Here is a 27,250-nt window from a genome sequence, read left to right on the forward strand (position 1 = left end):
AGTCAGATAACTGTAATATGATGGAACCAAGTACAAAAATCCCCCATTTTCTTTTGATAGCCCCAACTTAAAGATATACTTTTTATGTTTTTTTCAACATTACATGGATATGTTTAAAATGTAAATTATATGATTCTTAGTCGAAGCCTTGACATTACAAACACACAGGTTACAATGAACCTATGAACACTGTTGTCTTCTCAAATGATTTAATTAGATAAAGGACTAACCTAACATTTATTTTTGGTTATCAAATCGTTTTCTGTCAGAATATTCCCACTCACTATTGCTACTGTAACTAGTTACTAATTTAACAGTATAAGACCTGTCTTCATGGAATGATGCCAAAAGGAGGCTTCCCTTCAGTTCTATGTTCGATCTTTCATAGCAACATTGTTAGTATTGTCTCTCGGTACCAGTCTGAACTCTCATCAACGGTGAAAATGGCATCTTTTATTCAGATACAGTCGTATTTTTAAAAGGAGGTAGAATACATGTGTAAGACACGTGACTCAATTACGTCAAGTCCCAAAACTCTATGACATAACTCATTTTGAAAAACGTTCAACTGAAAAATCACGAGGGCTTTAAACAAGACACGTATACCATATCACCTTTACATGCTACAGAAGGTCAAAGAGACGTTCCACTGTTAAGCATTGCAAATGGTTGACCACACCCTGCTTCCTTTCAAAACACTCCTGGGAGACTTCATTAATGATCCTACAAATGCACATCACATCATTGATGCTACTTTGATTACAGCGTTAACTTCTCTCAGTAAACTGGCATTGTCACTACTGTACGGTGGGAATGGGATACACAAAATGAATAAAACACGTTTAGAGAATGAGTTCAGCTTTTGGGTAGTAAAAGTTGCGAACAGTATGTAAGGGAGTACTTACTACTGTACTTTCTTAATGTTAAGGTCACACATTTTGCTTTTCTAGTTGCAGCTGATAATGGGTTCCAACTGCACAAGACAAAGACAACTGACATTACAACTACTTTCTATTACTACTCACTGCTATGCTAGAAATGCTAATATTAATACTTATTTACGTGTTTATTAATGTTTTCGTAACATAAAGTGGTACCACTGAGAGAAGTAAACTGAAACTGAACAGCAATCACATGTGATATATACCATTCAATTCTTACTAGTCAAATTGGCCAGTGTTGATGTCAACAATTTAATTCTTGTTTAGGTTCAAACATCAAGTGTCAACTATAGTTTTAAGATCGATACAACAATTGTTCATACAAACATTTATATAAAGTAGCCTATTTCATTCTTTGTATGTGTTGACTGTTTCAGTTAAAACATTAATTTAGATACAAGTGTATTGTGCAACAATACATAGGCCATAACATTAAAATAATTTTTATAACTGGGGAAGAGATCACCCTCTCACAATTATTATAGAGCTATTTTATTGTCTTTCTTTAGCAGTGTGTGAAGCACAGCTCTAATATCCTTTGTTTTTATTCCATATATGATTGGGTTGAGTACAGGAAGTAGGATCCAAATCAACATTCCACTTAATTTTCGAGCATTTGGAGATAAGGTCTGTGAGCGATATGCTGCTATTGTAAATGTGGAAATAGTTTCAAATAATATAAATGTGATGAGCTGAGACATACATGTGTTCACGGCCTTGCTTATGGTGTCTGAATGTCGATTCATAATGCATACTGCAAAAATGTTAGCGTAAGAAAAAAGCTGAATAATCAAGCTAAGGCCCTGATAAAATACTGTCAGAGCAATACCAAAAATGTTGTTAAGAGTCAGATTATCACCACAAGAGAGATTTAGCAGAGAAATGTTATCACAGAAGACATTTTGCATGGTGCTCCTGCACCTGTTGTCAGCTCTGGCCTGGAGGCCAAACAAAATGAACATGAGGGAAAAGTTAACGCACCAAACTACTGTGATTAGAGCATACATTGCACAAGGTGTCATGAGTGAATGATATTGCAGTGGTTTACATATTGCTAGGTATCTATCAATGGACATTGCTGCAAGAATGAAAAGAACAGCGCCTCCGTAAAGGTGCAGCAAAAAGGCCTGCAGGACACATGTGGGGTAGTATGCAAGGTTGGTCTGTGTGACAATGTCATGAAGCAACTTGGGTAGGAAGGCAGTGATTCCTATAATATCATTGAGTGGGAGACTACAGAGGATGTAGAACATGGGTTTGTGTAGACTCTTCTGGGTGATGATAAGCACCAGAATAGTCAGGTTGCCAAAGAAAGAGAACATGTACACCAGCACACCCACAGCGAAGACCAGGTAGTTCACTGGTGAGGGGATATCGAAGGATGCCATCGTCAGGATATAAGTGAAGGTCTGGTTAGGGGGATCCACCTGTGATAGCAAATCCACTGCCATAATGTCTGTCAGGGAAAATATATACATTTGAATACAAAATGTAACCAAGCATTAGATTAAGAGATGAATCACTGTGCTATTTAACATGCAGCCTGCTTGTTATCTAGATAGGAGTTATGAGCTGTCTGTGTCTCTAATTGTTTGTGTAGGAAGGGTGTCTTACCTTTACTCTCAGTTTTTCACCTTGAAGAATAACTTCTTTGTTTCCTGTAAGCAATGCTATTTAAATATGTGATGTCCATGCAACTACAATCCCTGAAGTCAGATAACTGTAATATGATGGAACCAAGTACAAAAATCCCCCATTTTCTTTTGATAGCCCCAACTTAAAGATATACTTTTTATGTTTTTTTCAACATTACATGGATATGTTTAAAATGTAAATTATATGATTCTTAGTCGAAGCCTTGACATTACAAACACACAGGTTACAATGAACCTATGAACACTGTTGTCTTCTCAAATGATTTAATTAGATAAAGGACTAACCTAACATTTATTTTTGGTTATCAAATCGTTTTCTGTCAGAATATTCCCACTCACTATTGCTACTGTAACTAGTTACTAATTTAACAGTATAAGACCTGTCTTCATGGAATGATGCCAAAAGTAGGCTTCCCTTCAGTTCTATGTTCGATCTTTCATAGCAACATTGTTAGTATTGTCTCTCGGTACCAGTCTGAACTCTCATCAACGGTGAAAATGGCATCTTTTATTCAGATACAGTCGTATTTTTAAAAGGAGGTAGAATACATGTGTAAGTCACGTGACTCAATTACGTCAAGTCCCAAAACTCTATGACATAACTCATTTTGAAAAACATTCAACTGAAAAATCACGAGGGCTTTAAACAAGACACGTATACCATATCACCTTTACATGCTACAGAAGGTCAAAGAGACGTTCCACTGTTAAGCATTGCAAATGGTTGACCACACCCTGCTTCCTTTCAAAACACTCCTGGGAGACTTCATTAATGATCCTATAAATGCACATCACATCATTGATGCTACTTTGATTACAGCGTTAACTTCTCTCAGTAAACTGGCATTGTCACTACTGTACAGTGGGAATGGGATACACAAAATGAATAAAACACGTTTAGAGAATGAGTTCAGCTTTTGGGTAGTAAAAGTTGTGAACAGTATGTAAGGGAGTACTTCCTACTGTACTTTCTTAATGTTAAGGTCACACATTTTGCTTTTCTAGTTGCAGCTGATAATGGGTTCCAACTGCACAAGACAAAGACAACTGACATTACAACTACTTACTATTACTACTCACTGCTATGCTAGAAATGCTAATATTAATACTTATTTACGTGTTTATTAATGTTTTCGTAATATAAAGTGGTACCACTGAGAGAAGTAAACTGAATCTGAACAGCAATCACCTGTGATATCTACCACTCAATTCTTACTAGTCAAATTGGCCAGTGTTGATGTCAACAATTTAATTCTTGTTTAGGTTCAAACATCAAGTGTCAACTATATGTTTAAGATCGATACAACAATTGTTCATACAAACATTTATATAAAGTAGCCTATTTCATTATTTGTATGTGTTGACTGTTTCATGTAAAACATTCATTTAGATACAAGTGTATTGTACAACGATACATAGGCCATAACATAAAAATATTTGTTATAACTGGGGAAGAGATCACCCTCTCACAATTATTATAGAGCTATTTTATTGTCTTTCTTTAGCAGTGTGTGAAGCACAGCTCTAATATCCTTTGTTTTTATTCCATATATGATTGGGTTGAGTACAGGAAGTAGGATCCAAACCAACATTCCACTTAATTTTCGAGCATTTGGGGATAAGGTCTGTGAGCGATATGCTGCTACTGTAAATGTGGCTAGAAATTCAAAAATAACAAATGTGACAATTTGAGACAAACATGTGTTCACAGCCTTGCTTATGGTGTCTGAATGTCGATTCATAACACACACTGCTAAAATGTTAGCGTATGAAAAAAGCTGAATGACTAAACTAACAATCTGAAAGAACGCTGTCATAACAACACCATAAATGTTGTTAACGGTCAGATCGTCACCACAAGAGAGGAGAAGCAGGGAAACGTTTTCACAGTAGACATTTTGCATGGTGTTCCTGCACCTGTTTTTAGCTCTGGCCTGGAGGCCAAACAAAATGAGCATGAGGACAAAGTCAAAGCCCCAAGCTAATGTGATTAGACTGCACATTGTAAAAGGTGTCATGAGTGAATGATATTGCAGTGGTTTACATATTGCTAGGTATCTATCAATGGACATTGCAGCAAGAATGAAAAGAACAGCGCCTCCATACATATGAAGCCAGAAGGCCTGCAGGACACATGTGGGGTAGTATGCAAGGTTGGTCTGTGTGACAATGTCATGAAGCAACCTGGGTAGGAAGGCAGTGATTCCTATAATATCATTGAGTGGGAGACTAAAGAGGATGTAGAACATGGGTTTGTGTAGACTCTTCTGGGTGATGATAAGCACCAGAATAGTCAGGTTGCCAAAGAAAGAGAACATGTACACCAGCACACCCACAGCGAAGACCAGGTAGTTCACTGGTGAGGGGATATCGAAGGATGCCATCGTCAGGATGTAAGTGAAGGTCTGGTTAGGGGGATCCACCTGTGATAGCAAATCCATCGCCGAATTTTCAAATCTGTCAGGGAAATATATTGATACAAAATCAAATGCAGTATTAGATTTATCACAACACTATATGTAAGCACATATTTACACCAGAGCAGGCATTTCTACTAACCCAAATACTACAAATAAAGGCAGTAATCTGCCTGTCTGTGTTTGATTTGATATAAACCCTACGATTAAAATGTGTGGTCAAGTATCTATGGTTTGCTAATTTTACACAGTACAATTGAATACATATTGAAATGAATGTTGCTTGAAAACACTGTGCACTTCATATCCAGTCTGCTTGTTATCTGGATAGGAATTATGAGCTGTCTGTGTCTGTTTGTGTAGTAGTGGTGCCTTACCTTTGCTCTCAGTCTTAAACCCTGAAGAATAAGATATCAATATCCTCAAAGCAGTGCTATTTAAATATGTGCAAGCCATGTGACCACAATCCCTGAAGTCAGATAATTATGATTGGATAAATAAACAACAAAGATTGTTGTGGAATGAATGTTATTGTGTATAATATAAGAATATATACCATTCATAATAATTAATCTCACATTAATGCTCACCCACTTTAAAACACCTTTACGTGTGTTCTTATACACACAACTTATATTCATGTTATAATGTATACATTGTTATCCAATCCCCCACCACCTTTTGATGGCCCCAACTTTTAATCTTCTTCATCTTGAAATCTGAAATACTTTCTGCAGTGTCCAGGCTCAAAGAACAGATGTCACTAATTTGAGTTAATTTGTAACATTTTTATTCATTTGTTAAAGAACTTAAGAAAGTTCAAAATCCAGTCTTTGATAACATACATCCTACATGCTAGATATGACATTTACACTCAGTTAACACATCCTAAAAAAATGCACTTTTTAATTGTGATGCATGCCAGATAAACTCAACCCTTTACACAAAAGTAGCACACACGATTATGATTAAAAAAAGAATAGTACATTGTTATTTCATAAATGTATTATTTATGTAGTAAGGTGAATACTTTGGGGTAAACTAACTGAATCTCAAAACAGAGCTGAATTGACAGCTTAGCTTACTAGGCAAATATCTTCCATAATTTATATTTTCAGCAACCTGACAAGACCTTTAATTTGTGTTTTATGTGTTAGTGATTTTTTTGTTATGTATTACTGCTAAAAATGAAGTTCTCAGTTCTTTTGTTTTTATTCCATAAATAATTGGATTAAGTACAGGAGGGAGTATGAAAATCATGCTACCACAAAACTTCCTGCTATTTGGGGATATGTCTGAAAAGCGATAGGACAGGATTGTAAATGTGATCATACATTCAAATAAAACAAATATTAGTATCTGGGCCAGACATGTATTTACTGCCTTGCTTTTAGCATCAGATTGCCGGTTAAAAATACATATCAATAATATATTAACATAAGAATATAACGGAATAACCAAGCTAATCATCTGTATTAATGCTGTCATGAAAAGACCATAAATGTTGTTAACTGAAAGGTCTACCCCACAAGACAATTGGAGCAATGAGGGGTTGTCACAGTAAACATTAGCAATAAATGTCTTACATCGATTACCTTTAGCCTGGAGCCCAAACAGGATTATCATTAGTAGGAGGTCCAAGCCCCAAGCTGAGCATATGAGGAAACGTAAGGTAAAAGGTGTCATGACTGAATGATATTGCAGTGGCTTGCAAATTGCAAAGTATCTATCGATGGACATAGCTGCTAGTATGAAAAGAGTTGCACCTGCATATACATGAAGGACAAAGGCCTGTAGAAAGCACGTAGGGTAGTAAACAAAGTTGGTCTGTGTGACAATGTCCCCCAACAGCCTGGGTAGGAAAGCAGTGATTCCTATCATGTCATTGAGGGGAAGACTGAACAGTAAGTAGTACATGGGTTTGTGAAGACTCTTCCTGGTGATGATCAGCATGAGGATGACCAGGTTGCAGATGATAGAGAACAGGTAGACAAGCATGCCAATGAGGAAGACTGGGTAGTTCACTGGGTTGGGAATGTCAAAGGTGTCAATTTGCAGATGAAAACTAAATGTAAGATTTGGAGTAATATCTTCCATTAGCAAATGTCCAAACCTGAAAAATGTCCAAAGGTGTCCACAATCATTTTCAACACAAAACAACATGTTTAAAATGCATGTTATCTGATGCATAGGCTAAGTCTTCACATTACAAACACAGGTGACTATCAACTTATTATTATTATTTAACTTATCACTGTTGACTTCTCAGCTTACTTAATTAGATAAAGTACATTGTTTTTGGCTATACAATTGTTTTCTTCCAGAATATTCATACATACTAATAGTACTCTAAGTAGTCACTAACTTAACAGTAATGCCTGTCTTTATAGAATGTTGTCCAAATTATGCTTACCTTCAGTTATATGTTCTATCTTTAAGAGCAACACTGTTAGTATCGTCTCTTTGTAGTTTGAACTCATCAACAGTAAAAATGACATTTAATTCAGATGCAGGCATATTTATAAATGGAGGAAGTAGAATACATGCGTAAGGCACGTGACATAATTACGTCAAGTCTGAGAATCCCTCTATGACATAATTCACTTTGAAATGCTCTCCACTGAACCACCTTGGTTCATTGAGACGATTCTGAATGCTATCAAATAACAAGTGATCAAGAGTTCTGAGGCTTGATTAAGTTTAAGTTAGAAAAAAATCAAGGATTTATTATGTGCTTCTGTCAATCACACTCAGTAGAGCAGCTATTTTCTTATTATCTGTTTCTGTTATCTGTTAAGTGTACTGTCTTATTCATTCACATAGCCTATATGCATTCCTACTGTAACCTATAGATATTATGGTCAGATGAAAGTCACAGGTCTGTGATGTCATAGCTGCCTGATTGAATAACAAACACCTGTAGGCTTATCTTTGTTTTTCCTGCATATCACACCATTGATGCTTCTTTGATTACAGCGTTAACTTCTTTCAGGAAACTGTCTTTGATGCTCACTTATATGCTTCGTCATATATGCTCACAGTGGGAATGGGATATGAATAAAAACGCACTTAGAGAAAGGGTTAAGGATTTGTGATAATTTATTTAACATGCCCGTGAGTTTGAAACCTTAATCTAGTCATTTAGTTTGTAAAGAGTTGTTAAGGGCATGCAAAACCTCAGTGACAGTGTATGTTGCCTGATTCTCTATTTTCTGCTCATTCAATTCCATACACTGGACCATTTTGGTATCAAACACATTTTTATATTCAAATTGAGTTCAATATGACTAGAACTTTACTGACACTTTAGTTTGAAATACTTTAAGGAAACTATTTCGTATTTCACTCGTATTTAATCCATATACAATTGGATTCAGAAGCGGAGGTACAAGGAATATCAACATGCCCATAATCTTCTGAAGGTCGGAAGAGATGTTCTGGAATCTGTGTGATAGAATAGTGAAGGTCCCCACAATCTCAAATATGATGAATATGACTAGTTGTGCCACACAAGTGTTCACTGCCTTACTCTTTGCATCTGACTTCCTCGTAGCCAAGCAAGCTATTAATATCTTCACATAAGAAAAGACCTGGACAGACACACTGATGATCTGCATAACAGCCGTGTTGAACAGACCTATGATGTTATTGATTGTTGTGTTGTCACAAGTGAGTTTAAGAAGAGATGGGTTATCACAGAACACATTCATGAGAGAGGACCTGCAAAGAGGAAGCTTAGTCTGTAATGAGAACAGAGATACAATCAAGGCAAAGTCAAGGCCCCAAACCAGACATATAATAAACCCCACCATTCTGGGAGACATGACAGAGTTGTACTGCAAAGGCAGGCAGATGGCCACGTAGCGATCGAAGGCCATGGCTGCCAGGATGAAGAGAACCCCACCTCCGTACATGTGGAGCAGGAAGCCCTGCAGCACACAGAGAGGATAGTACACTTGGTTTGTCTCCATCACGACGTCTGATAGTACCTTGGGTAGCATTGCAGTGATACCTATCACGTCATTCAGAGGAAGGCTGAAAAGGATGAAATACATGGGTTTGTGGAGGTTCTTCTGCACACTGATCAGAGCCAGCAGAGTCAGGTTGCAAAATACACTAAAGAAGTAGATGATGAGACCGAGAAAAAATATGGGGTACTTGGCCCCTGGTGGGATGTAAAAAGGGTCAAGGCTCAACTGGAGACTGAGACTGTTCAAGGACGTGTTTTCCATGACAGCTGAAGTGTGGTTGTAAAAATAAAACAATTAGAAAAAGTTTCCAAAATCCCATAAAAAAGATTAAGTGTACATCATTTACGAGACTAAATGAATCACTGGCTTGTATGCCTTACATGCACAGTCAACCATAAAGCATTAAAGAGACTGTTAGTTTCTCCAGGGTGGAGCTCTTGTCTGTTCAGAACGCCATTTAACAGTCTTTTTATATGATGGTCATGAGGTGTCTTCACGTCACTCTACACATCCTCTGCGACACAGAAACTTCAAAGATTCCCATTTTCTTTTGACTGACAGCAAACTGTTGTCACAGAGGATGCCTGCTGGGACATACCCATGACTTTGAATGTCACTGAACAACTCAATGATCAGTGAAAACAGATGTGGCCTGTCTGTTTACGTTGCATATACAGCTCGTTGACAGTTTGGTGGCTATTAGGAGTCAGGTGGCTGAGCGGTGAGGGAATCGGGCTAGTAATCCGAAGGTTGCCAGTTCGATTCCCGGTCATGCCAACTGACATTGTGTCCTTGGGCAAGGCACTTCACCCTACTTACCTCGGGGAATGTCCCTGTACTTACTGTAAGTCGTTCTGGATAAGAGCATCTGCTAAATGACTAAATGTAGTAATGCAAGTTGTATTATCATAGATTTTAGAATACATTTACATTGCTAATAAAATGTATATTATACATTTGACCTTTGCAGGCCCACACCTTTCATATTAAAACTTCTGAAGCAGATGTATTTCATAATGTGCTTAGTTTGACTAATATGAAGTTAAAGGTGTGAAAGTGTCAATCAAACACTTTCATTTTCCATGCTTAGATGCAATAACAGAAATTGCATCATTGCATGGAAAACATGAATTAATGACGTCCTATGAGATATAATTATATGGTGTGTTATTTTCTGTAACAAATTATAATTATTCTATAGAGACTTGATGCCCCCATGTCGTTAATCATGATCATGTTTACTGATGATGTGTGCTGGTAATAACATCCACATGGGACGCTCTAGTCTCACCGTTGGGTCATTAGTGAGGTCACAACTACAGAGTTAACTACATGTTATTCTTCTTAACAGTTAACTCTATGATAAAACATGCTGTGATAGGAAAGGTCATTTGAGTTTAACCTAGATTGCAGTATTATTTAGTTCCACCATCACGTGTGGTGTGACTTGAAATAGCATTAATTATACTCAACTTCCCCTAACTGTCATACAATATAACTGATTTAAGCGAAAGAACAATCATGTGAGTACTTATTTATGGGATTCTCTGTCAGGTCCACTGCCTTATTAAAGAGATCTAAATGCTCTGTCAGGACCAAGGCCTTATTAAAGAGATCAAGATTCTCTGTCAGGACCACAGCCTTATTAAAGAGCTCTAGATGTTTCCTTTCAGGCCAATAACCTTATCAAGAGACATACATAGAGGTGGACAGCAGGGACAGGTTAATCAGCCCACCCTGGAGGGATAGTAATGTGGACTGGAAGACAATTGAATTGGCCTCCAGTCATGATGGATGAAGGCCTGAGGGCCAAGCAGTGCTAACCCTGTGTCTACAGAGATACCACTAATGCTCTTCAGGGATAGTGCAAAGTCTGAGAGACACTCACTGTCCACACTACCCCAGAATCAATTACTTCTGCAATACCTCACTAATTTGATGCATATAAACCCTCTTATTCGTTATGTTTTTTATCTAACAGTTTACCTTTCCATTGGGTATCATATTTAAAGTTGCCAAAACAAACCAAAATGTTTTCATGACAATTTCTTTTTATATGTCTTCATAGTACATTTTATGATTGTATACAAACATTTTTAAGTTTCACTAATTGGTCAGTTTCTATATCTATCATTAGTTCCCTAATGTGACTTACATGACCTAAGAAGCCCTCAGAGTGCAGTTGGATTGTGTTACTGTTGCATAATGCAGTATAAGTGTATCCCCTGCTCATTATGAGAACTTGACAACAAAGTGTGATGCTCTCTCCAAGGACCATGCACCTTAATGCTGACAAATGGGACTTGTTAAACGGAAAGTAGTGAATTATGACAGAAACAGTTTACCTGGCCCAATTCCTGTCAATTAAAATGTCAACCAAAATCCGCAACACCAACACATTTTGTGAAACAAATACTGACATGGAGAAAAAAAGATTTATTAATTGCGGCACCATGAAGAAGCTAATGCTGCTAACTTCTTAAAAAACTGTAGGGTTGTAAGTGTTTCATGCTCTCTGTAGACAGTAATAATCAATCTAGCATTAAGTGTAAAAATACGATTATCTGAGAAATTACATGTGATATCTAGGATAGAAGAATTACCCTTTAACATTTAGAATAATGTTCAAGCTCTTCTGCATCATGACACACAAGAGACAGTTATGAGTCAACTGTCATTTTTTAAGAAATACAGTTTTCCTCAGAGCTGAGATGCTGCAGTCTATAGAAAGTCTACACCCCTCAGGCCTTGCTGACGTCAGTTCGAAATTGATTTGCTAACCTTTCTCTCACCTTTGGAAACTGGATATATGCTGAAGACATTATAGCTGTCCCACTATTTAAAGTGCCTTGTTTAATCAAAGCTTCTAAACACTGGCATGACATGAAACAAACTGGGCTGGTGCAGAGATTAAACACAGTGCCAGACAGACCATAACTTCAGAGCAGGTGAGCATATATCTCACTCTGGCTGCGATGGCTTGTCATTTAAGATATTATTAAACACCTTCAACAGGATTCTCATCTGCTACAGAAACGGTGAGGTAGTACCTCTGTATATGACAGAAGTTCAGGTAACTTATTTAGTTGCATTTTGATCATTGTGGAGGTCCTGAGCATATTTTGTGGCCTGAGAGTATTTACTTATTGTGTAACAACATATATTTCATCCATGATGACATGTATTTACACACATTTACAAATATTTGCATTTCATTTCTTTTTCAGATTTACCCTGCAAAATGGATGGGAACAATTCATTTCAAAGTGATATTCTCCAAATGGAGGGCTTTAACATTTCTATGGAGTTCACATATCCTCTGTTCTTCTTGATTATGTTTGTCTACCTTACTCTTCTTATCTCCAACATTGGAGTGATTGTACTTATCATCAAAGAGGAGAGCTTACACCAGCCCATGTACATACTATTCTGTAACCTGTCAGTAAATGACCTCATTGGGAACACTGTGCTACTGCCTAGGCTGATGCACGATATTGTTTCAACTCCAAAGTTGATCTCATATGCTCAGTGTGTCACACAAGCATTCTGCAGTCACACATTTGGCTCGGCGTCCCATATGATATTGATAATTATGGCTGTTGACAGATATGTGGCTATATGCCACCCCCTACGGTACAACTCAATAATGACAACCCGAACCGTGGTAACCCTCTCTGTTTCAGCTTGGGGGACCTCTTTGCTGTTGGTATCCGTTCTGCTTGGGCTCACTGTTAGGCTGTCTCGCTGTCGCTCTATCATACTCAACGCTTATTGTGACAATGCATCGCTGTTTAAGCTTTCTTGTGAAAATGTGACAGTCAATAACATCTATGGACTCTTTTTCACTGTGTTGCTATTTAGTTCCTCAATGGGAAGTATTGCTGTCACTTATTTCAGGATTGCTGTTATCTGCTGGACCAGGAAAAACAAGGAACTGAATAACAAGGCAGCACAGACGTGTGCCAGCCACCTGGTCCTGTATCTCATCATGCTTTGGTCTGGATTTCTGACCATAATTTTGCATCGCTTCCCAGACTACCCCGAATTGAGAAAGCTGGCTTATATTTTATTTCATGTTGTTCCTGCCAATTTGAACCCAATTATTTATGCCATGCAAACACAATCACTGAGGCAGAAAATTGTCCAAATATTCAGCAAAAGGATCATGCACTCCTAGAACTGGTGAGTCTTGCATGATGTAAATCCAACCATTATTATCATTATCTCCTGGTTGATGACAATAAGACTTGCATCAGACCATATAACCTTCAGACATATTCTACAGGTGAAACAGAGGTTATTACTGTAAGAAGGTGTGTCTGCCCAGCACTGTGTCACAGCCGTCTCTGTGTAGACCTCTGGTGTCCATTTGCTGAAATAACATTGTGCTGAACTATTTTCTGTTCCATGCCAATCTACCTGATCCTATTTCAAATGAATAAAAAGATGATGATGATATAGCTGTAGTTTATATTTATGCCATAATAGTTTCAGTAATACAATAGCATTCTTTAAAAAACTAATGTTTTATTTTACTTTGAGAGTCATGTTATAATCACAAACTAAATGTTTGGCTGAGATGGCTTACTAGACAAAGAAATCACAGCTGTGTTATGCTGTAAAATATTGTCCATAAATGGTCCTCTCAAAAGACTGTAAATGCCGTACTTGAGTGTTTCCAAGGCTACTTCACAGAGCATGGCTGTTTTGCAAGAAGAAAGGATACAACCATGTTTGGTGGCCGGTGGGGGGAGGGAGGGAGGGGGGGGCATGCTGTGGCATCCAACGTCTCAGTCTGGATGGTGACCATTAATCTCGAACAAAACCATGACCAGTCATCAACACAAATAGCCCTTTGAATAATATTCTGATGATGGAAATATTTCTAATGTCCATCATAATGTGTGTTGCCTGATGCTCAGCAACTATATTCATGAATTAATTGTGCTTGATGTCTACCGATGGTGTGATTAAACCATTTTAAATGGAATAGAACGACATTTTACATGCTCACGTTTGTGTGGTCTGGATCCAGAAGATTGCTTTTCTAACTGGTTTGTCAAGTCAAACCTTTGACCTAATGGATTCGATTGGGCCAAGTGTGATAATACCAATAAACAAATGCATCCTGTGGTGAAACTGTTCAATACAGAAAAACATCCATTTAAATTCTTTTAATTCCCCTGGATTTGATTAACTATGTTTTGTTGCTCAGTGCTAATTAACTGGTTGTGAGGAGCCACAGAGCAATCTATACTAAATAACAAATTATTAAATAGTTAAATAATAAAACCTTGTAATTGTAGGAGGTGTCTGGATGTCCAGTAGGACTTCAGTAGTGTTGTGAAATAAAAAGGAGAACAGAAGCACTGTTCTCTCAAATGGATAGAGGCCAGTCCCATTAAAGTGGAGGTTCCCCCCCCCCCCCCCACCCCCCATAAATCATTATGTCTCTACGGAATGTATAGAACCGGAACATTTGCAGTGCAAAGGGCTGGTTGAAGGTAAGTGTGGGTGGTAATTCACTTTAGGTCATGGGTATTTATTGAGTATTTGTGGTTATAGTTTTGCATGTTTACTTTCATTCTAACAGTTCGTCGGTTTGACACGTCATCAAATCCTTTGAAAAGGCAGGATCAGAAAATGCAGAGTAAGGTGTTCTGACAATCCTTATAAAATAAATAATATTAAATGTCTTTCTATTTTCATCAAATTGTGTAAATACTTTTTTTTACCAATAGATCCCTCTTCTGAAGACTTCAATGTAACTCATGTGACTGAATTTCTCATTGTTGGGACTGAGCAGGGTCTTAAAAACTTCTATGTGGAGTTGTCTTTCTTCATCTTGGTGGTATACATCATGATTTTAATTGGAAACCTCATCATATTCACTCTGGTGATGACAAACTACAAACTACGAACACCCATGTACATCTTTCTTGGTAATCTGTCTTTCATAGACATAGTAATAGCAACCAGTGTTCACCCTAAGTTCATAACAATGGTTTTACAGAATGACTTTACCATTACATTTTCAGGTTGTTTTATCCAAATGTATGTGTATTTGGGTGTTCAAACTGTTGAAGGCTTTCTCTTGTGTGTCATGGCTTATGACCGATATGTAGCCATCTGCAATCCTCTTCGTTACAGCAGTATAATCTCTGGGAGGGTATGTGCTGTAATGGTAGCTGTAGCATGGGTGTCTGGTCTCCTAATGCCTTGCTTCTCTGTCATATTTGCATCACAATTGCCATTTTGTAACACTGGAGTAAAATCTTGGTTTTGTGATTATCCAGCTGTTGTTTGGCTGTCCTGTTGGGACACTACATTTTTGATTGATGTGGCTCTTTCAATTGCCGTGGTAGTTATGTATATACCGTTCATGTTAATTGTGTGGTCCTACTATAGAATAGTTCTGGCCATTTGCAAAATTGCAACCTCTGAAGGACGTATAAAAGCTTTTTCCACCTGCTCCTCTCATCTGACTGTTGTTCTGGCCTTTTATTTAGCTCATTCTTGTGTATATATTAGTGCCAAAGTATTAAAGAATAATAGTAATATGCTTATCTTGATATCTATTATCAACAGTGCCCTAGTTCCTGTTCTAAATCCCCTTATTTACACTTTTAGAAACAAAGAAATAAAAGATGCTTTGCAAAAGCTCTGTTGTCATGTTAAACGACAGTCCTAAAAAATGTAATACGCAATACTTTATGGTAACACCAGACCCCCTTAAAGAAGTCCTCTTACAATCTAACTATAATAATTTGTCAAGAGACATGTTTGTGTTCAAAACAGAGCCAATTAAATAATCCTATTTGGAAAGGTATAATGAGATCAGCAGGGAATGCAGGTTGTCACAAGACTCAATGCCGGTAAAATAATTGAATTCACCAACAGGGGCCTGGTTTGAGTACACCAGTTCAATTTAGTGAGAGACAGGTCATATAGATAGTAAGAAAGTGTGTACTTTTGGGTTCTAAGCACTAATAAAATGGATTGACAAGATCACATTGTTCAATGTTTTTTTATTTCAAAACAGTCAGGGAAAAGGATGCCTTTAATCTATAATGATGTAATATTGAATAAGAATAAGACCTGATATGCAAGAGATGCATTGAAGCCTACAAGTAAACTGTGACTGCACGATATTAAATGGATAGAATAAATAAGGTTTGGTATTGTACAGAATAGTACAAAATAGAGTATTTCTAGAATATTCAGACCTATACTTGTTCCACACAGGAAGCAGAGTATATACACATAACAACAGCTACAGAAAAGCTATTACGGCAACTTATATTTTATTTTATTGCATATTTAATTTAATTCTAATCCCACTTAGTACTGCTAGTTTATGTACCCTTAGTATAGATAGTCCATATATTAAAATTTTAGGTCCCTATATGTTTATTGTATGCACCTTCCTGCCAAAGCAAATTCCTTGTCTGTGCAAACTTTCATGGCGAATAAATCCCATCCTGATTCTGATTCTGATTAAATGGCCTTCCCCATGATAAGCAGGCTCATGAGGAAGACCATGATGAAAAACATCCACATAAAGAAGCGGTCTAAAACCTTGGCCACCTTCTTCCACTCCCCAGTTCTTTTCTGTGTGGCCCTCTGATCACGGTAGCAGTTGGCGATGTACTCCAGATTCCTGAGGAGCTGCTGCTGCTGACACGTGCACGGGCTTTGGCACGGGACCTCTCCCCCAACTCTGTCACTCACACCTCCTTTCCTGCTCCGCCTGGCTGACCTCAACGTGTCCCCACAGTCCAGACTCATGAACATGCCATTCCTCCAGGCGCAGTAGTGGTTGGTGGGGTTCATCCCCATGGAGCCAGTGGGGCTCATCATCTGATCCAAGTCTTCTCTCACCTCGGGAATCACCGCCTCCCAGCCTCCCTCCAGCCGCACCCTGAAGTCCTCTCTGCCTGCTTGTCCGTTCATGCAGCAGTTGGCTCTTTTCTGTTGGAGAGGAGGCTCCTGTTTCTCTGCCTGGACTGACATGCAATTTTCCCCCACTTCATAAACAAAGCACACACGTGCCAGGTATTGCAGGATGACCTTTTTATCCCACTTGGGCACAGGTTTAGCATCTGGGCCGCAGTGGTGGATGTTCATGATGAAAATGGTCAAGGCAGTGGACGCTGTTATCATGGTCATTGTGGCAATGTAATATTTTCCTGAGGGGAGAAGAGATAGAAAAACATGAACAGAATGAACAAGACTTCATATTCACAGCTCCATGGGTTTAGTTACAAACAGTCCACAGAAATGGATACATATCTACAATCTTGATTATAGTAGGTAGCATTTCAGGAAAAGTGCACTGAAACATTTTTATGACTGAAACATCATTGGGCTCACCGATAAGTGGGACATTCTCCGAGGGAGGCATGATCTCTGCCACCAGCAGCTGGAAGACTGTGAGAGCCAGCATCACTGTCACCCCCAGAGACACCTTCTCCCCAGAGTCAGCGGGCAGATAGAATCCCAGAGGAGCCAGGAAGGAGATCATCACGCACGGAATGAGCAGGTTGAAGACGTAGAAGGAGGCCCTCCGCTTGAGTTTGAGGGTGTAGGTCACGTCAGGGTAAGGCTCGGCACAGCACCCGTACAGAATGACGTTCTTCTTAGCAGGCATTCCCAGAATCTCCCACTCCACATTCTCCACCAGGTCAGCTATGTCCGCACTGTCCAGGGCATTCGTGATGTCCAGCTGGTTCCCGTTGTAGGTCCAGGAGCCGTAGGTGAATCGGCACTGCTGGGAATCAAAGGGGAAGTAGGACACGTCCACCTTGCAGGAGCTCTTGGTGATGGCCGGGGAGTCCCACATGATCTGTCCATCATGTCTGATAACCACATTGGTGTGCATGGGGACTGTGAAATGGTCATCTGCACTGCAATACACAGACGTTACTACTGGGAGAAAGGAGGAGCGAGATGCAAATGCGTGAAACGTGACTGTGATGAATGCATATCCGTTTAGTCATGTCTTGTATGTTTAATTTAGTTTTGTTTTCTCATCAAATGTAACTTACCTTATAAAGGAACAGATACAAGATCAATTCAAATCCACTCTCAGTTTTGACTAATAAAGTGTCTACTACTCAATACGAGGGACAGGTAAAGGCACAAGACAAGCAGTTTGAGAAGCTATCATGGAGCGTCATCTCCTTCAGCCTGCTCACCACCTTCTGAACACTCCCATGAACAAATAACTTCAAGGAACGTTCAGCTTGTGCCTCCCGTCAACGTGAATAGTCAAAGTTGAGAGCTCTCTCTATATCTCTCAATACCATTCCGACCTACTTGTTATATAGGACAATGTCAGGTCTCCATACATAACTACCAGGTATACGGATGGTATCAAGCCCGTCATAGTCATCTTTATTCCAGGTGAGGTAGGAATCTGTCCACACCTGCCGTATCCACAAATATGCTGTCAATATCTGGTTGCGTTCGTCCTGAAACAGATGGAACAGCGTTAAACTTTTTTTTCAAATTAATGCCTTTATCTGTCCTCTGACCAGCACTTGTTCTGTCGATTACCTGTTATTCTGGGTTACTTGACATGATTAAGAATATTCTGAATATGAATGTGAAGATAAATACATATACAATGTGTGATTATAGAGGTTATTGTACCAACAGCATAAAATTATATTTCTCAGATTTTACCATGTCAATGATTTGTGACAGGGTGATCTGCAAGGTGACATTCAGGATGTTGTCTGTGTCTTCCACTGGCCTCAGAGCACTGGTGTAGTTGCTGAACAAATCCTTCAGCAGCTTCTGTGCGTATTTTCCATGAGCACTCCAACAGACTGACCAGGTTAGAGAGAGAAAATACTTTACGTTTAGCACTTCAGCAGTTAAACAAATATGAATTTCAGGTTGTCTGATCATCTTTTAATACTTGGTAACTCTTTAATGTGAAACTCTTCACATAAATCACATATAAATCACATATACATCACCACCTCTCTGGCATCATGGCTTGGAAATGGTTAAAAGACCAATTTTTACTCTGTAAGTACTGCACATACTGCAATATGGTTACAAAATGAACAAAAAATATAGTTATTTATCATGTGATGGGTTAACAAACAGATCTGTGTGTAAAGGAGAGTGGCAAATGCAGGCAAATGTTGTATGGTTTCAGGGAACATTCAAACACATGGCAGATGGTGCAGCGCACTGTGAGTTGAGGGATTTCAGGGCAGATTACCCTTCAGAATCTATGGTAAGACATAATGTCAATCTGCCTTTATACACGTGCATGATGCTCAAGATTGTGTTGATTTCCCCTGTAATCCAAAAACCACTGGACCTATTGTACAATGTCAGATGAGATCTTTTGTAAATATTACAATAAATTTAGTGTGTTTTGTGGACGCTGATGCCCTGTTTACTGACCAGGGACAACAAAAACCAACCAGCCAGATAAGTCAGCTGTTTATGATGCATACAGTGGATTTAGGTTAGCCAGATGTTGACACTGCTTTTCTGTTTTCAATAATGCCTTTTGCAGAGAAGGGACACAGGATTACAGTGATAAGAAAATCCCTCAACAACTGGACAGGCTAGAAGTTTACACAGTCTACAAAACAGCTCTGAAGGAGCATTAAATCAGCCGTAACATCTCTACAATGTGTTTAATTAGACGACACAACAGCAATGCCGTTTTTATCACCTTGTTGCATGACTATCAATTAGGAATGTGTTGACCTAAAATACAGAATATCTAGATTTAGGTCTGTGAAACAAATTAAAAACTGCTTCAAATTTACAGTAAACTGCAGTTAATCTTATACAAAAGATAGTTCGGTACTGTTGCCTATACCACATTTAGGTAGATTTACAATTTCTTATTATCCGCAAAAGAGAAAATGAAACCGGTAACTTACCTGGAACAATTTCAATACTTAGAAGTAAACTTATTGACGCGTGTATTCCCCATAGTTTCATGTTGCTGTAGGTTTCATTTATTTAACTTAAAGAACAAAGAAAATATAACTCCAGATGACCCTTTCAGCGACGCTATGATTAAAATAGGTTGATTGGTGCAGAAAAATCACTGTGCTTACCAAGACACTGCTGTGTGTGAATGAGAGGACAATAAAGGCGGGACATATGACAGAATAGTCAGGTTCAAGTTACTCGAGCCTGCAGTGATTATGTGAAACAACTCTATGAAACAACTATGATTTAGACGAGTTACGTGTTTTTTATCATTTAAATTTTAAAAAGTTTTATAGGATTTATCCCTGTAAAATATTTCAGAATTTCCTCAATACGAATATTAAATAGGTTTTATCAATCTCCCCCGAAGTAGCACCATGGAGAGTTCCCAAAAATTCTGTTTTACATTCTCACTGACAGCCTATGCTAGCCTACCAATCGTGAAATCGATGTCGGCTACATGATCATTAGGTAGCCTACCCATTGCCACAATTCTTTGAAAGAAATGGTTTATGCTTTATGATTGAAAGAGCATCACTTTTACAGTCATGCCTGCGCACTGACCGTGCGTGGTCTTTCTCTTCCGGGTTGCTTACCACCAGAAACATTTCTCCGAATCTGTTTACAGACATCTTGTGTAAACCGCTCATAAAGAACAAATGTATTTTGGTGAAATAAATATTGACCCATATTGGAAAGATTGGGGTGATAGGATAGGCTACAGAAAGAGGACCATCCGCGTTCTCCCTGTTGTGAAGATGTTATGTTGTTGAGAGGAGACCTACGTGAGAATACGTGTTGGACCTTTTCAGCGTTTTTGAACGTCGTTATCTCTTTACCAGAAATTGTGTTATCTTTAGTAGTTGTGTGATCGCAATTTAACCTACGGAAAGGCAAAAATAAATATGAAAAACAATAATTTGTTATTGTTTGCCTTTGAGGCATCTTTGGTTTTCAACAATAGTTTCACCAATTGAACATAGCATTCAATTTATATCTATCAGTAGGCCTATTGTCCTGATCCACACTAGGATGCTGCAAGCGCCTAACACCCTGGGGCATGAAAAGCCCCTGATTAGATTATCCTTTTCCTCATGTGTTGTGAGCACAGTGAGTCTACCACTGCTTGGTCTAACTTCATGCATCTTCATATCCTCCGTTTTCCATTTTGAAGATTCAACCGGTACACATTGCCAGGTAATCATTTTTAAGATATCTACAAATTGCCCTGCATTTTAACATTTTAATCAACCTGTCTCTAATGATCACTTTCCATGATTTTAGGTTCCTAATTATTTACCTTCTATCAGTGCCTCCATAAGCCAGAGTCCAGAGTGCCATATCTGGCGTGTCTGCATTGGGCTGCACTCTGCTCCTCGGTTCCTCGTGGCCGTGTCCTACTTTAACCTCTATAAGAGTCGCTTCTCCTCCAGGTTCCCACAGTGGCTGCTCTACAGCGGGAACCTGGTGTGTGCGCTCACTGAAACCTTTGGTCTCTTGCTGCTCTCCTATGTGTCCTCTAACGAGACATACTGTGAGTGGCCTCTTTCATTCTTAACATTTACACATTTCATCTTAATACATTCATTCAAGCCTAATCAATAGACTACCTGACAGTAACACCGTTTTTCTTCCTTCATCATTATGGTTTTTTCCCTAGTTGTCCATAAGGAAGGTTTCGTCCTGTTCATCTTCAGTTCTCTAGTTTACATGTTGATAACATGCCGACTCTGGAATATTATTAAAAAGTACTCTCTGAGCCCAGAGGTGAGGTGCTGCTTCCTCCACTTCCTCTGTTGTCATCACAACATCTCCAGTCCCATGTCCACTGTTAACTATTTTGCATGATTAGAAATGTTTGTTCAGAACAGTTGTGGGCAACTTTAGGACCTCTGTAGTAACACTCTTAGTGTAATGAGGAAATTATGTTGCTTGAGACACATGGTGCCTGTGACATGCCCATAGTTGCGGTGAAAGGATGTGGTGGAAACTGGAGGCTTCTTTCACCATCAAATGCGTGCTTCCCCAACAGAACTGCTACCTCATCATGTTTCTGCTGCAGTGTCATACAGACTGCTGATATGTTTAGGACTCAGTTAACCATGTGTATTATCATTCCATCCATACTGTGCTAGTCACCTGCACTCAAAGTAACATACCCACAAATGTATCCTGGTGCTGTCAGACATGTATCTTCTTCTTCACAGGACCTTAAATCCTATCACTGGAAGATCCGGTTCTTGACTCTCAACGTGTCTTTCTGCTTCCTCGCTGCTTACTTTTACTGGAAACACAACATGTATTGTGAACCTGGGAGTAAGTATAATATACATATTTAACATTATTTCAAGGTCTTCCTTTCGTTGCAGTGTAGGTGTGCCCATGGTGGTGGTATTGTTAATAGCCTCCTTTCTTATCTGACTTTCACAGGCTACACTTTGTTCTCCTTGTTTGAGTATCTGGTAGTTTTGTCAAACATGGCCTTTCACCTAACTGCATTCTGGGACTTCAAGAGCAGAGAGGTAGTGATTCTGTCAGTAGCAGAAGAAAAATACTTCTGACTGGGGAATCGAGGTGGCATCACCAGGTCAACAACCCCCCAGCCCCCACCTGACTCTGATCCCTCTGCTACACTGGGAAAGCAGGAAGATGTTTTGTTTCATATATGTTAATGAGGACCTCATGACACTGGACATAGACAATTTGCCTAACGTATACTGCACTGGAAAGGTATAAACTCATTCGTTCGACAGTGTTGGCCATCTGAGGGTCACTGCTGTTGGTTAGCCAGACGTGCATGTTTTTTCCTTCTTCTGACTGGAATAAATGAATCGTAGTGCAAAAATCTTCAAATGTCACACATTAGTAAACTGCTGTGGACAAATCGCTATATAATACAGTATTTTCCATACAGAAGGTTATTGGCAACAACTGATGTTTCTCAATAGAGCCAACTACTCAGATCTTATGGTCACACATACTCCAGCTGAAATTACAGAAGTCTGCATGTAAATTAACTTCCTGGTTTGTGAAGCAGATGGACTGATAGAGGGAGAGAGGAGAGATATTATTGTTACTTCATACTATACATCAATGCTGCAACAATGAGGATGTGTTATTTGTAGTGTTCCTGCCTGTAAGTATAGACACTGATGCCTTATTTTACTATCAAATGAGAAGCAGGATAGAACAGAAATCTTTTGCTGTTCATTGATTTTCACTTCTACAAAAGACAGGCTGGGTCATACACTTAATTCAGCACATTTGAGAGAACCATGATTATGTCAACCAGGTTGGACAGTGGCAAGTGTTAATCCAACACTGAATTTGTAGGTGGTCGGAGCTCTACAATCACATTTCTTTATATTAAGTATGTGAAACATTTCCTTACAGGGTGTCTGCTATAAACAAAGACAAACCATGCTAAGATTTCGGTCAGAATGTACCTTTCAAAGAAAGTTTAAGCTTTTGTGAAAACTTACTCATTCAAATCTAAAATAGACAGCAAGCTATGGACTTTCAGGGGGAAGGTACTGACTAGCAGTGTTCCTTGTATTTTCTCTTTCTGTCTCTAACTAATGGCCACAATAGGAAAAATATATCTTGTCTTTAATCAAAGGCCTCTGTATTTCCTCTTTTAGATCTAGAACTCAGCAATTTCAAAGAAGGAACAGTGTAATAACTCTGTGGTTGGTTTACAACACACATCACCATAGAAGAACTGATTGACCAAAGGGTGTTGAAGAAAATCATTACACATTGTGAAAATGTACACAATTCAATTCCACTTTTAAAAAACAACCATTGCAATATCAGAAACCATTGGTACAAGATATGGGATATTATTGTTGATTCATGATTTTTCATGACTTTTGGGATGTTCAATTATTGTTAAAGTCACTGCCAACAGTTTACTTCAATGATCAATTGTAAATATCTGGTAACTGCAAATTTTAAATCAAGCACATAAACACAATCAGTTTTAAAACCATATGCGCCTAATGCAAGTAAATAAATGTACCTTGTTTGATTTGTGATTTTTGGTTCTGTCTATTTTCACTATAATATTTTACATGTTTTTTTGGTGGTGGGTGGTTGTGGATTGAGAAAAGCACGCACAGCTTCATCGAACACCTGTTTTATTCCCTCTTGGTTGAGGGCAGAGCATTCCAGGTACTTCATGGCGTGGATTTGCTTGGCCAGGGCAGCGCCCTGTGCTTGGGCGATGGTTGTCTGGTTCTGATCCTTCAACTTCTTTAGGACTTCTTCATCGTTGCGCAGGTCGCTCTTGGTGCCTACAAGAAGAATGGGCACATTTGGGCAATGATGGGTAACCTCTGGATGCCACTTGTGCTTGACATTCTCATAGGAAGGCGGACTGGCAATGGAAAAGCAGATGACAAAAACGTTGGTTTGGGGATAGGAGAGGGTGCGTAGACGGTCATACTCCTCCTGTCCAGCAGTGTCCCAAAGGTTGAGGCTAATTGTCCTGTTGTCCACTGTCACCTGGGAGCTGTAGTTGTCAAACACCGTGGGGATGTACTCATTAGGGAACACGCTGGTGGTGTGTGAGATCAGCAGACAGGTCTTACCCACCGCACCATCCCCAACCACTACACACTTGATGCTCTGCATTCTAATCCCTTTCCGTCTCAGAGCCCTGAAATACATTAAAATACTGTTGAGTGGTTCCTTTCAGTGACTAATATGTATTACTCTCAAACTCCCGATTGCTTTGATCTGCTTCTGAAAGCGGTTATTAATCAATAAACTAAAGGTTACGCAGCACGCGGGCGCATCCATGTTTTACATTTATAAAAAAAAATAGTTAAGTAGGCTAGCCTATTAAAAAAAACAAGCAAACTCACCAAGCATACCTTTAACTGTAGCTTGATCCAGACAACCTACGGTCCTTTTCTGTAATTCTCATTAAGCAGAAAAAAAAAGTCAAGGGAGAAGTCCTTTAGAGTTTGAGGAAGTGATGGCTCGTTTGCGAATGGTCCGCTCTTGCTGTTGAACTTCAGGAACTTCTTAGCGTTCATTTAAAATGCGGTGTGCGGTTACTCAGACCCAGAGCAATGACACAAAAAACAAGTATATTAAAGTATACTATAAGTATACTAAAATATGGATAGTACACTTTTAGTTCACTTTTGATATACTTTTAAGAAGTATGCTTAGAAAATAGTTCACTTTTAATATACTTTTAAAAAGTAGGCCTATACTTAGAAAATAGTTCACTTTAAAATAGTACGTTTTCTATTATTACACAGCAAAAACAGTCAAAATAATTTAAAAGTACAATACAGGTTACATTTTTTAGATCCATCTCATTCTAATTATTCATGTCTAGGAAAGTCTATTATGCATTGCACATTGAATCTTTTTTGTTACTGAAGCTGCAACCTTAATTACTTCCAAAACATTCTGAAACCCTATACTCTTATACTAATAATTATCAATTGGAGTATTAATTGAAAAAACGAAAAAGCTACTTGAGAAAGAAGCAGACAGAAGGGTTGCATTTGAAGGTTATACTGTCAAACTGACTGAAGAATGAAATGACGTGAACAAATGAAGATAGCGTGGCTCATTGGCTGGTCAATTCCCATGATGCAAGGCGGTAGTGTTAAAATTTGCTGATAAATTTGCCGTTTGTTCGAAATACAAATGTGACTTCATGAATTTCGTTTTTTAAATGTGTCTGCTTAGAAGGAAGTGTTTTGTTGAGAGGAAATTGTCATTGTTGTGCTGGTTTGCCATTGTAGCCATGAGTTAAATGACTGTTACGTTTGATAAACTGGATTATACAACTATGATTGTACGCTGTACTTAGCTTCTTTCAGCAATGAATCTACCCTGTCACTTTGCGAGGACCCGCCAAGTGACGCAAGCTCAGCGGGTTTGAGGGGCCCCTTAATATTTAAATATATATAGTTAGATAATAGTAAATCGACGCCAATTAAGATTACTCTTGAAGTACTTTCAACAATTCAAAGTGCACTTGAAAGTATTGCGAATTTTACTTTTAAGGCACTAAAGGAAGTATAGTTCATGAACTGAAAGTGCACTACACAGGTTACTTTAGAGTATTCCAAAGTATACTTTTAAGTACTTTAGGAATTATACTTTATGAACTGAAAGTGCACTACACAGGCTACTTTACAGTATTCCAAAGTAAACCTCAAATACACTATAAGTGTACTTTAAAGTGTACTAAATTACCTAAAAAGTGGGCCAATTCAGTTTACTTAGTACAAAAATAGTATATAAATAAGTACACTGCTAGTATACTTTAAGTTACATGCTAATAGTATACTTTTTTATACTAAGTATACTGGCCACTGGATTTCAGAACTTGACTTTAACTTTTTGAGGCACTTGTCCTTTGGACAAGTACATTTACGTTTAATTTGTCCATGCACAAAAGTCACTTGACCCCCGATATCTTTAAATAGCCTGACCAAGTGATAGGGCAAAACTAGCCTGGCTAACGGAGGTCACTTTCTCAGGCAAATGACGAATGAAACAGGCTCGGTTAAAGAAATACGAGATGCTGGCTATCTTCAGCAGGCTTGTATCTACAAAAGGCAGTCCTCCCTGACGTTTATAGTGTAGAATGGAGTGAAATACAACATTGTGCACACTTGCCAGTGAGCGACCCGAGTCCGACTGAGGCTAACGACGTCAAAACAGTGTAACGGGGACGCAGTCTCACTCAGATTGCCAGTTTTACACAAATCACAAAAATAATGGATAAAAAGGACAATTCCCATATCTCTTGAAAGCTGCCCTGCTCGACTTTTTAGGTGTAGAATTGACTGTAAAACTGTAAAATTATGAACTTTGAGACATGACGTGAAGACATGGCTGCCGCATAAGACTAGTATGCGGTCTACCGGGCGACATTCTCACTCAAATTTCAAGACTTTCGTAACCCAAATCAAAATTCTGATGTGACAGATCAATGGGGAATCGCTTTTTCTCTTGGAGGCTGTCCTCCTCGACCTTTTTGGTCTTTTTAAATCGAACTATTTGTATAATCCATGTACTTCTCCAGCCATTATAAAGGCTATCCTTTCCCGGTTTTCTGCAGCCACATTGCGTGCGCATTCCGAATGTTTACAAACAAATAATTGGACAAGTTTATGAGCCGTTTCCGCTCTAATTCCTAAACTCCTCCCTTCGATGCAATTCACTTCTGTTCTGGCGGGCTGGGTTTGTTTTGCTAGCTAGCTCCGTTGTGCCGACAAAGCACTGATATCGCAGTGACAAAGAGGATATACAATTTACAA

The 27,250-nt window shown here is 38.7% G+C and overlaps 8 protein-coding genes across 10 annotated transcripts; 2 read left to right on the top strand and 6 right to left on the bottom strand.

Moving 5' to 3' along the window:
• Positions 1-1,420: 1,420 nt before the first annotated feature.
• Positions 1,421-2,392, bottom strand: LOC136952030 (olfactory receptor 8G17-like). Its single transcript, XM_067246699.1, has one exon. It carries the CDS (start codon positions 2,390-2,392, stop codon positions 1,421-1,423), a length of 972 nt encoding a protein of 323 aa, XP_067102800.1.
• A 1,679-nt stretch (positions 2,393-4,071) lies between these two features.
• Positions 4,072-5,037, bottom strand: LOC136952031 (olfactory receptor 8G17-like). The gene has a single exon (XM_067246700.1). It carries the CDS (start codon positions 5,035-5,037, stop codon positions 4,072-4,074), a length of 966 nt encoding a protein of 321 aa, XP_067102801.1.
• Positions 5,038-6,159: 1,122 nt separating this feature from the next.
• On the bottom strand, positions 6,160-7,110 carry LOC136952032 (olfactory receptor 52A5-like). Its single transcript, XM_067246703.1, has one exon. The coding sequence runs from the start codon at positions 7,108-7,110 to the stop codon at positions 6,160-6,162; it is 951 nt and encodes a 316-aa protein (XP_067102804.1).
• A 1,190-nt stretch (positions 7,111-8,300) lies between these two features.
• On the bottom strand, positions 8,301-9,245 carry LOC136952034 (olfactory receptor 52B2-like). Its single transcript, XM_067246706.1, has one exon. The coding sequence runs from the start codon at positions 9,243-9,245 to the stop codon at positions 8,301-8,303; it is 945 nt and encodes a 314-aa protein (XP_067102807.1).
• A 2,980-nt stretch (positions 9,246-12,225) lies between these two features.
• On the top strand, positions 12,226-13,161 carry LOC136952308 (olfactory receptor 52N5-like). Its single transcript, XM_067247033.1, has one exon. It carries the CDS (start codon positions 12,226-12,228, stop codon positions 13,159-13,161), a length of 936 nt encoding a protein of 311 aa, XP_067103134.1.
• Positions 13,162-14,627: 1,466 nt separating this feature from the next.
• LOC136952035 (olfactory receptor 2K2-like) lies at positions 14,628-15,675 on the top strand. Its single transcript, XM_067246707.1, has 2 exons — positions 14,628-14,634; positions 14,726-15,675. Exons 1-2 carry the CDS (start codon positions 14,628-14,630, stop codon positions 15,673-15,675), a joined length of 957 nt encoding a protein of 318 aa, XP_067102808.1.
• A 358-nt stretch (positions 15,676-16,033) lies between these two features.
• Positions 16,034-21,328, bottom strand: chrna10a (cholinergic receptor, nicotinic, alpha 10a). 2 transcript variants are annotated; one of them, XM_067247032.1, is made up of 5 exons: positions 21,256-21,328; positions 18,672-18,817; positions 18,303-18,457; positions 17,358-17,890; positions 16,034-17,173 (listed from the first exon to the last, which is right to left on the bottom strand). In XM_067247032.1, exons 1-5 carry the CDS (start codon positions 21,311-21,313, stop codon positions 16,482-16,484), a joined length of 1,584 nt encoding a protein of 527 aa, XP_067103133.1. In that variant the 5' UTR covers positions 21,314-21,328; the 3' UTR covers positions 16,034-16,481. The 2 variants fall into 2 exon arrangements, with proteins under 2 accessions (XP_067103133.1, XP_067103132.1); XM_067247031.1 differs by lacking the exon at positions 21,256-21,328 and having other exon boundaries at positions 17,358-17,885; positions 18,413-18,457; positions 18,672-18,717.
• Positions 21,329-23,727: 2,399 nt separating this feature from the next.
• On the bottom strand, positions 23,728-24,952 carry LOC136952309 (rho-related GTP-binding protein RhoG-like). 2 transcript variants are annotated; one of them, XM_067247035.1, is made up of 2 exons: positions 24,833-24,952; positions 23,728-24,615 (listed from the first exon to the last, which is right to left on the bottom strand). In XM_067247035.1, exon 2 carries the CDS (start codon positions 24,588-24,590, stop codon positions 24,015-24,017), a length of 576 nt encoding a protein of 191 aa, XP_067103136.1. In that variant the 5' UTR covers positions 24,591-24,615; positions 24,833-24,952; the 3' UTR covers positions 23,728-24,014. The 2 variants fall into 2 exon arrangements, with proteins under 2 accessions (XP_067103136.1, XP_067103135.1); XM_067247034.1 differs by having other exon boundaries at positions 24,824-24,941.
• Between the last annotated feature and the right edge of the window lie 2,298 nt (positions 24,953-27,250).

The sequence above is a fragment of the Osmerus mordax genome, chromosome 11, assembly GCF_038355195.1.
Source record: "Osmerus mordax isolate fOsmMor3 chromosome 11, fOsmMor3.pri, whole genome shotgun sequence".
Classification (NCBI taxonomy): domain Eukaryota; kingdom Metazoa; phylum Chordata; class Actinopteri; order Osmeriformes; family Osmeridae; genus Osmerus; species Osmerus mordax.